This window comes from Salmo salar, chromosome 09 (assembly GCF_965601325.2).
Source record: "Salmo salar chromosome 09, fSalSal1, whole genome shotgun sequence".
NCBI classification, from domain to species: Eukaryota; Metazoa; Chordata; class Actinopteri; order Salmoniformes; family Salmonidae; genus Salmo; species Salmo salar.
In genome coordinates, this window is record NC_138299.1 from 44,478,638 (window position 1) to 44,489,318 (window position 10,681).

The 10,681-nt window shown below is 42.8% G+C and overlaps 2 protein-coding genes across 3 annotated transcripts; one reads left to right on the plus strand and one right to left on the minus strand.

Moving 5' to 3' along the window:
* Positions 1-266: 266 nt before the first annotated feature.
* LOC106611374 (SRA stem-loop-interacting RNA-binding protein, mitochondrial) lies at positions 267-2,396 on the minus strand. The gene is made up of 4 exons (XM_014211536.3): positions 2,264-2,396; positions 1,761-1,819; positions 1,155-1,262; positions 267-767 (listed from the first exon to the last, which is right to left on the minus strand). The coding sequence occupies exons 1-4, from the start codon at positions 2,328-2,330 to the stop codon at positions 696-698; spliced, it is 306 nt and encodes a 101-aa protein (XP_014067011.1). The 5' UTR covers positions 2,331-2,396; the 3' UTR covers positions 267-695.
* Positions 2,397-2,479: 83 nt separating this feature from the next.
* alkbh1 (alkB homolog 1, histone H2A dioxygenase) lies at positions 2,480-10,465 on the plus strand. 2 transcript variants are annotated; one of them, XM_014211534.3, is made up of 6 exons: positions 2,480-2,673; positions 3,684-3,792; positions 4,329-4,491; positions 4,805-4,895; positions 9,019-9,212; positions 9,832-10,465. In XM_014211534.3, exons 1-6 carry the CDS (start codon positions 2,536-2,538, stop codon positions 10,280-10,282), a joined length of 1,146 nt encoding a protein of 381 aa, XP_014067009.1. In that variant the 5' UTR covers positions 2,480-2,535; the 3' UTR covers positions 10,283-10,465. The 2 variants fall into 2 exon arrangements, with proteins under 2 accessions (XP_014067009.1, XP_014067010.1); XM_014211535.3 differs by having other exon boundaries at positions 2,481-2,673; positions 4,362-4,491.
* The last annotated feature ends 216 nt before the right edge of the window (positions 10,466-10,681 follow it).

A 10,681-nucleotide genomic window follows, 5' to 3' on the forward strand; every position in this document is an offset into this window, starting at 1 on the left:
ATTCAAATTTTTATCTGTTAAAATTAAGAGTTGATGCGCTACACTTTTTTAATAGCCTAATTTTTAATATTTGGGCTTAGGGAGGATATCAAGTCAGGTCGAGTCATAAGGCTCAAGTATTAAGGCTCAAGTCCAAGTCAAGTCACGAGTGTCAAAGTCTAGTTGCAAGTCATCATATTTGTGACTCGAGTCCACAGCTCTGAAATGTACTGACACTCAACCAGATTAAACCCACTACACACAAAAAAAGGAAAGGAATGAGAAACTAAGTTGTAAATCTGTCATTTTATTAAGGGAAGTGTGATGCCTGACTTTGAGAAAAGTGATAAGCCTACTCATAGTTTAATAGACAGATGCAGAGGTTGTGTAAAGCAGCCATCAATAATCATGATAGAAGCACAAATACAGAGATCCAATATCCTGCCATCATCATCATCCTTGTCATCTCATCTGTCTTAATATGCAGTTGCTGACAGGGTGCCAAAAGAAACTCACTTCTCCCTTCATCCATTTTGTCGACATGCAAAACAGACACCGTAATCATGTTTCTTTCTTTTGACAAATTACATTAAAATATGAAGACATCGTACTATGAAGAAGAAAAAAAAGAATGTTGAATGGCCTAGTTCTGTTTCTATTTAAAGGTATTTAATACACCCTCGCATATATACAAACATTGTACAAACGCACACCCTTCAGCGTCCCTCCACCACCTCTTTGTTTGTTTTCTGTCCCGCAAACACTTTTCTGTTTCTTTGAACTTGAAGCTGAAAGGAGATGATGGAAGAGAGAAATACATGTTTAGCTTGTTTAAAACCATCTACAGTCTAAGCCCGGGGGGGGGGAGAAAAATCAACATACATTTCATACTAAGAATACAACAGTCAACACATTTCAGTCAACAACAACAGGGGTGTTTTCATTAGGCAAAGACTGTAGCAAACAGTTGCAAAATGTTTTGCAACGGTAACAGTTTACTCCAAACGGATATGTTTTGCCACGAAAATAAGTTTCTGTTGGAAGAAACTCTATTGGTAGGAACTCAGGTTGGTCCCTCCATGTTTAATTCTATTTGCTTCTGTTTATATCCATTTGGTTTGGTTCCTAGTGAACACACCCCAGTTCAGGGTATGACATGAGCTAACAAACTATACCGTGGCTCCCTCCAGCATGTGTTGGTCTTTCTGGAGAGCATTGTGCAGGCCTTCCTCGGACGTATAGCCGATCCAGCAGAAGCCTTTGTGGAATCCTGTCTCCTTGTCCTGTTAGAAGATAGACATTGTGAGGTGAATATAGAGGTTGTGATGTGATATAACAGTAACTTCCAAAATAAAGGAAACACCAACTTAAAGTGTCTTAATAGGGCATTGGGGAATCAGAACAGCTTCAATGCACACTGGCCTAGATTCTACAAGTGTCTGGAACTCTATCGGAGGGATGCGACACCATTCTTCCATGAGAAATTACATAATTTGGTGTTTTGTTAAATGGTGGTGGAACACTGTCTCAGGTGCCTCTCCAGAACCTCCCATAAGTGTTCAATTAGGTTGATATCTGGTGACTGACACCACACACACAGAGTCACTGAGATCTCTTCTTCTAGCCAACATTATGGGCATTTTTAAACATTGCTTGATGGGATGTCAATTGCTTATTTACTCGCGTGTTTCCCCTTTACTTTTGGCAGCTACCTGTACACATGGTGATATCAGAGGGCTGGGTTTCTCACGTATTAAACAATCTGTTAAGGGTGTACTTACAAAAGGAAGTAGGCATTTCTTGACTTGCCCGAACTGCCCAAAGTACTCCTTCATGTCCTCTGAAAGAAAATAATGACATGTTATACTACATGTTATCCCACTGCAGATAGTTAGCTACAGTACTAGAGAAGACGTGGTTTTAATCTTTGACTATACACACAGGCCAAGATGTTTTAGCTAGCCAGCTGATGCCAACTATCTCATTGACATACATTACCCACATCATTAGGCTGCAATAAGCCTCATAACTTTGTAATCGGCAACAACGACAATGTCAAATGAGCATTGATGGAAATAATAGACTCAGAAAGGTTGGTTAAAATAAGGTTAGCTGAAAGACGCAGCCACACATAGTTAGCAACAATGTCAAGGCAGCACTCACACAGCATGATGTAAAGACGCCTACAAAAGCTCATAGCCTAACATAAAATTGCCAACATACAGTAATTTTGTTTCCAATTCATATATATTTATATATATATTTTTTAAAAAAGCATGCTTACTGCTTGCAATGGTCCATGGTATTTTAGACACAAACACCTCAAAAACCTTCTTTGACGACGATGCCATGTTGCGTCCTTGGAAAGCTAGCGAGCTAGTGGCTACCTTTGACCCGAGTCACGTGTAACTGTTATGTGTTATGTAACTGTTCATTTTTCGAATATGGACTTAAAATCACTAAAAGCTAAGCGTTTATTTATTTAACATGTTTTGCTTTTTAATGTTTCGCTTATTTCTTTATTTTTTATTTTAGAGTTGAAAGGTCATTTTATTAATGACAAAGATGGCGGCCTCCATAGTAGAGCATGGAGAAGATGCATTTAGAAAATTGTTCAAATTTTACAAGCGAAGAAATCCTCCACCAGATCTCAGTGATGTCATTGACTTCTCGAAAATTGTAAAACATGAGAAGGTGAGTGTTTCCAAATATAGCTAACTAGCAACTAAATATTGATGTATAAACAGACGAACTTCCTGGTATACTACTGTCTGTAGCTAACTAGTTCGATAATACTACCAGATTGCCTTCTTACATACAATTAACATCTAGAAAGTAAATTAATGTGCTATCATACGAAGTTAATACTTGGATAAATTGCAGTGCATTTACCACTTTTGCGTGGGCGTGTCACTCGCCATTTGTTGTTGTTCGTTTTATTAGAGAACTAACAGCAAAACAACTGCGATTAGATTCAGATTTTCAGAAACAACTAAAACACAATCACTTTCCACGAAATAAACAGTCATTTTCAGAGTAATCATCTTTCACTTTGCAAACTGCTTCAGTCAGTAACCAGTCTCATCCAACCATTTTATGCACGTCGGTTAAAATTGTAATGACATGCCTGATGGAAACAGAAAATGTCAGTAAACTTTGCAAATGTTGACAAAACAAAATACTTTACACAAATGTATATGTTTTTTTTACTGTAAAACAAATTATGCGAGATATGTCAGTATAGATTTTTTTATGGAAATACTGATATAACCATCATATTGATGGCCTGCCTTAATCGACAACCACCTCTTAATCTGCATCCCGGAGTCGCCTCTTCACTGTCGACGTTGAGACTGGTGTTTTGCGGGTACTATTTAATGAAGCTGCCAGTTGAGGACTTGTGAGGCATCTGTTTCTCAAACTAGACACACTAATGTACTTGTCCTCTTGCTCAGTTGTACACCGGGGCCTCCCAGTCCTCTTTCTATTCTGGTTAGAGACAGTTATTTTTTATTTAACCTTTATTTAACTAGTTTGCACTGTTCTGTGAAGGGAGTAGTACACAGCGTTGTATGAGATCTTCAGTTTCTTGGCAAATTTCTTGCATGGAATAACCATCATTTCTCAGAACAAGAATATACTGATGAGTTTCAGAAGAAAGTTCTCTGTTTGATCTAATGAAATGATGTGATGGTGATTGACAGGTCTTTCCCACCGAACTGAATCCAGGTGCAGTGAGTGATGCGGAGGCCAGGAGGGCGGGCCTTCGCCCCATCAGAGACTGGACAGCCTTTGGCTTGCAGGGTTATCCAGGTATGGTATTAGGCTAGTGGAGTTTTTTTTATTTTTTATGCTGAGCTGTAACATAATCCTGCACATCATTTGAACTCTCTAGGACCATGATGGGTAACAATTGTCTAATAAATTGACTCCTGACTGAACTGATTCAGATATGTGGTACAGGGGGTTGGTGGCATCTTAATTAAGGAAGGCGAGCTCGTGGTAATGGCTGGAGTGGAATTGGTGAAATGGTGTAAAATGCCATTCCATTTACTTTGTTCCAGCCATTAGTATGAGCCGTCCTCCCTTTAGCAGCCTCCACTGACATGTAGTACTTTTAAGTTAAACAATTTTTTTATTAGCTGTCATATAGCAGAAATGTTACCCTTTAACTAGCCCTAATCAGTATGTAAGATGTTACTTTTTATAGATAAATGTTAGTTTATTATTGTTTTTAACTCTAAACCACTGGTCTTGACAGCCCCCTGATCTGTTGTTAATGTACCTTCCTGGTCCTTGAGGAGATCAATAAAGTTGTATTGAATTGAATGTAGTAATCCCCCCTCCAGGGTTCATCTTTATATCCAACCCGTTCCTGCCAGGTTCCCAGCAGCACTGGGTGAGACAGTGTCTGAAGACCTACCCAGAGAAACCCAACGTGTGTAATCTGGACATGCACATGGCACCCACGGAAACACAAGACATCTGGGGGAGGAGTGCAGACACGCTCCGGTAACTAGACTAACTACTTTCAGCACCAGCAGACATACTGCTGGAGTGTTGTGTGTCTATTTCCCATTATTATTTGAGTGAAATATGAATAATCTATCAGAATGGAACTTCTACGTTAGATTTTGCCGAGAGACCCGATTCAGTCAAAGGACTATATTTGATAATTATCTCTCTTTCTCAGACTTGAAGGTTTTAATTTAAAGTTTGATACATGTGAAAAAGGTAGGATCTCTATGTAATCAATTGACTTGAATGGGTAGCATTCATTTTAGCTCTTAGCTGATGTCTGAGCCTGGTGTGATTTTCCCCACAGGAAGACAGGTTCGAGGGTCAGGGAGCCCAAGACACTGCTAGAGAAGCTTCGCTGGGTGACCCTGGGCTACCACTACAACTGGGACACCAAGGTAGAGCTCACTCTGTCTGTCTCTCGCTCTGTCTCTCTCTCACTATGGTTGCATCTTAATGGTTTTATGTAGAGCTATCACTCTCTCTGTCTCTCTCTCAACGATCATCTAAATTGTTAAAAGGTTTTAAAAACAATTCTAATAAATGCAACAGTTGGACAAGGGATGATGACACTCCAAATGTTTACATTTATTTTAATCCACCAGATATTAACTGAATTATAGCCCATAAAACGTTTTACTGGCACAGACAATGAGTTGAGTTCAGGGATTTTGGTGGGAATACAGGTATTCAATTTATTGTAAAATATCAACAACAACAAAAATCTTAGAAGGCACTCATATATACATTTTCTTATGGTATCAGGTATTTTAAATTATTTTGTGTTTAAACAAAGTGCACGAGGTCAGTACAGGTGCATCAAAGCTGGGACCAAGAGACTGAAAAACAGCTTCGATCTCAAGGCCATCAGACTGTTAAACAGCCATCACTAACACAAAAAATGAACACACATCAAAATAAACGTGTATTTTTTGTGATGCAAGTGTCGAGACGATGCGTTTAATCCTCGACGAAGCTTCAGCGTTCTTATAGATGCAACGGAAAGACAACGTACAGTGTTCCATTGAGCCCATTTCAGCCATTACCTGGGTGTTTTTACAGGTCATTATGTCCGCGGTCGTAACGTTAACGGGGAACAAACTACAGGCACAAGCAAGAGTATGAAAGAGTCGCAGGAGTAAAATGAAAGCAAGCAATCTAGCGAATTTTAAGTGACAAGTAGATTTTGCAGCCCTCAAACACAGTAAATAGATGGCTGATCAAGACAGATCCTCAGGTGAGCGGGGGCATACACGTTGCTATTCACATGCACTATCAGTGCATCTCTATGGTCTTAGTAGATCTCTCTCTCTCGCTCTCGCTCTCTCTCGTCTAGGTGCTTCAAACTCAACTCTGGACCTCGAAGCCCGTTCCACAGCATTTTGTTTTTCATTGTTCCCCTCTAATCAGGGACTGATTTAGACCTGGAAGACCAGGTGGGTGCAATTAATTATCAGGTAGAACAGAAAAGCAGCAGACTCCGGACCTCATAGTGTAAGAGTTGAATACCCCTGGTCTAGGTAAAGCTCTATGGGTGCATCTCAATGGTCATAGTAGAGCTGTCACTCTCTATTAAATGTTTTGTTGTTGAAAAAAGTCACCTTTATTTAAGTAGGCAAGTCAGCTAAGAACAAATTGTTATTTACAATGACGGCCTACCCCGGACGACCAAACCCACTCTCTATGGGTGCTTCTCAATGGTTTTACGTGTTCTCTCCTTGTTTCCTTCCCTTCATCTATACCGGTCTACTTTATATAATATGTGTATATATATGAGTTCCCACATCTCCTACACTGGAGGGTGGGGGGGGGCTATACAAGAACATTTTTCAACTGAAGGTCATGTCAGTCCACTATGTCAGGAAGGAATTACACTTCCTGCCAAATAGTCAAACATGTCAATCTAAAAATAAACTCAGCAAAAAAAGAAATGTCCCTTTTTCAGGACCCTGTCTTTCAAAGATAATTCATAAAAATCCAAATAACTTCACAGATCTTCATTGTAAAGGGTTTAAACACTGTTTCCCATGCTTGTTCAATGAACCATAAACAATTAATGAACATGCATCTGTGGAACAGTCATTAAGACACTAACAGCTTACAGACGGTAGGCAATTAAGGTCACAGTTATGAAAACTGAGGACACTAAAGAGGCCTTTCTACTGACTCTAAACACCTATAGAAAGATGCCCAGGGTCCCTGCTCATCTGCGTGAATGTGCCTTAGGCATGCTGCAAGGAGGCATGAGGACTGCAGATGTGGCCAGGGAAATAAATTGCAATGTTCATACTGTGAGACACCTAAGACGGCGCTACAGGGAGACAGGACGGACAGCTGATCGTCCTCGAGGTGGCAGACCACGTGTAACAACACCTGCACAGGATTGGTACATCCGAACATCACACCTGCGGGACAGGTACAGGATGGCAACAACAACTGCCCGAGTTACACCAGGAACGCACAATCCCTAAATCAGTGCTCAGACTGTCCGCAATAGGCTAAGAGAGGCTGGACTGAGGGCCTGTAGGCCTGTTGTAAAGCAGGTTCTCACCAGACATCACCGGCAACAACGTCGCCTATGGGCACAAACCCACAGTCGCTGGACCAGACAGGACTGGCAAAAAGTGCTCTTCACTGACGAGTCGCGGTTTTGTCTCACCAGGGGTGATGCTCGGATTTGCGTTTATCGTCGAAGGAATGAGCGTTACACCGAGGCCTGTACTCTGGAGCAGGATCGATTTGGAGGTGGAGGGTCCGTCATGGTCTGGGGCGGTGTGTCACAGCATCATCGGACTGAGCTTGTTGTCATTGCTGGAAATCTCAATACTGTGCATTACAGGGAAGACATCCTCCTCCCTCATGTGGTACCCTTCCTGCAGGCTCATCCTGACATGATCCTCCATCATGACAATGCCACCAGCCATTTCCTGCAAGACAGGAATGTCAGTGTTCTGCCATGTCAGTGTTCTGCCATGGCCAGCGAAGAACTCGGATCTCAATCCTATTGAGCCCGTCTGGGACCTGTTGGATCGGAGGGTGAGGGCTAGGGCCATTTCCCCCCCCCCCCAGAAATGTCTGGGAACTTGCAGGTGCCTTGGTGGAAGAGTGGGGTAACATCTCAGAGCAAGCACTGGCAAATATGGTGCAGTCCATGAGGAGGAGATGCACTGCAGTACTTAATGCAGCTGGTGGCCACACCAGATACTGACTGTTACTTTTGGTTTTGACCCCTCCCCCCCTTTGTTCAGGGACACATTTTTTTAAATTTCAGTTTATGTTTGTTGTTGATTCTTATGTTCACACATATTTACACATGTTAAGTTTGCTAAAATATAAACACAGTTGACAGTGAGAGGACGATTCTTATTTTTTTGCTGAGTTTATATTACTCTGTCAACGTCATATTTCTATTAGTTATAACATCTGTACAGATCGTAAAACACAAAGTGAGAGCAGAGCCTTTATATTGAGAGTAGATCATAAATAAATGTCTCTACGATACGTAACATGGTATCTGACAATGACATCACTAGTGAGGCAATGTCCCATTGATACAACAGCGTTCTGTGCATGATTCAGTGCACCAGTTACATATGCTAAAGATCCTAAACGTGTCCTCCATCCACCACCACCACGAGTCTCCAGTCTCTTATGTTACAACGATAGATGAACAGTCATCACTGCAAACAGAACATGAATACTGTATGTACACAGTAGTGTTCTCTGTGTTTTAAATATTAGAGGTGGGTGTGTGAGAGATCACTGGGGTGTTTGGATCATATTAGCCTGCTGTACTCCTTTCAGGTCAAGTCATCTGTAATTGTGCAGGCGCCTGCCTGTCTCGTTTATATGCTAATGACATCCAACGTGTTTAGTCGTCTGTCCCGTTTTAAAATCAGGAGTTTTACACCGGATTCATTAGCTCCCATCCTGGCTCTGACACTGCCAAATGTCTGACAACAATCGCTGCATTTTAAGCAGGGGTCTGTTTTTATTCTACTTCCCCCCCCCCCCCCCCCCAGCTAATCTGTGTGTTTTAGAGGAGAGCAGCACAGTGATTATCCTGTGATTGCACATGTGTGGCTGAGTGCATGCCCCCAACACTAACCAGGAAGAGATGCAGAGATTTTGTTTGTTTATTAATGGAAAAATGTCGTCCCTCCCCATGCTGACAGGCTTGCTGACTGGCTTTCTGGTTGGCTCACTGACTGACTGGCTTTCTGGCTAGTTGGCTGACTTCAGTAAGAGAAAATTGATCTTCCTAAGACTGACCTCCACGACAGAGACTGACCTCCACGACAGAGACTGACCTCCACGACAGAGACTGACCTCCACGACAGAGACTGACCTCCACGACAGAGACTGACCTCCACGACAGAGACTGACCTCCACGACAGAGACTGACCTCCACGACAGAGACTGACCACTGAAAGGCTTGTGCAACATGGATGTTATGCTTCTTCCCTGAAATGGAAATGAATGAATACATTGTTTTTAGTTATTATTTTTTTTCTGTTGCAGACATATTCAGCAGATCACTACACTCCGTTCCCATCAGATCTCCACTCTATATCCGTCCATGTGGCCGCAGCCTGCCGATTTCCTGGGTTCAACGCAGAAGCTGGAATCCTCAACTACTACCGCTCCGATTCGTCACTCGGGATCCACGTAGACGAATCAGAGCTGGACCACACTAGACCCCTCCTGTCATTCAGGTGAGTGGAGGAGGGGCTTGTTGTACCAACCCACCAACCACGGCTTTCAGTGGGTGAACCGGGTTAGTGTTGATTGCATTCGATTTGGAACCTGAATGCCTTCCGAGTGTGAGCCGGGTGCCCCGTTCTGACCAATGGCGACGTCGGCTCAAAACAAAACTGACGTAGGTTAAGCACGTGGAGTGATGAGTAGGGTTCTGTGTGTTCACATGCAACAGTGATTGCTTTTGATTTAAACCAAAACATGCTTTATCTGCCTTCCCTAAGAAAACCAGTTTGAAAATTCAAACAGATTTTTTGGGGGAAAGAGATGTACCATGCTGTGTTGTTGACAATACAACCGAGCAGCACAGATTACTGTTCCATTTGAGCAGGGCGCGCCTCCCACACCGGCTTCGCCCGGACACGTGACGGGCCATAACACGGGGCAGCTTAATCAAACTCCCTCATTGAATATTGTCTCAATTCATCCTAAATTACAACCTGACACTCTTTGGTAATACTCTCTGGATGTGTTACTCTGAATGTGAAAGCAGCTATTGACCATTTCCTGTTTGTCTTGTCGTTGTTGTTATCCTCATAAGTGTCTTCCTCTCTCTTTTTTTTGGATTGACGTTAGTTTCGGCCAATCCGCCGTCTTCCTGCTTGGTGGAACTCAGAGGGAAGACCCGCCCACCGCCATGTACATGCACAGCGGTGACGTCATGGTAATGTCAGGACACAGCCGCCTCCTCTACCACGCCGTGCCTCGCGTCGTCCCCGCCCCCAAGGGAGACCCCTTACACCCCTCTCTGGAGGAGGAGGGCCTAGGCCCAGGGTCAGACCAGGGACTCGCCCAGGGAGAGGCCACCCTGATCCAGCCGGTATCAGAGGAGGACTGGGCGGTGTGCTCCAGGTACATCCAGACCTCCAGGGTGAATATGACCATCAGACAGGTGCTTGGGTCTGGCCAGGCCTTCCCTGCGATGGACACGAAAGACAAACGAATAGACGTGGGACACACGGATGGGTACCATGACAACCAGGATGGAGAGAATGTGGGACTGAAGAGGAGGAGGAGTGACTCATGAGACACCACACCAAATGAGGTTACATGTATGGACTGTTAAATGTTAACAGGTCAAAGAGGAGTACCAGAAGACAGTTATAATAACGAGATCTACTGTACAGTGTTACCTCTTATGATTAATATTTATTTCTGGATAATTTCACATGGTGATGTTGTAATAAATGTGACATTGTATTTAAAGAAATTGTGGACTCCTTTTTTACACCAAATGAGTTATGCAGGGTCAGCTGTTACATACTGTATGCAGACTGACGTCATAGTGGAGTTATGTGAGGTCAGCTGTTACATACTGTATGCAGACTGACGTCATAGTGGAGTTATGTGAGGTCAGCTGTTACATACTGTATGCAGACTGATGTCATAGTGGAGTTATGTGAGGTCAGCTGTTACATACTGTATG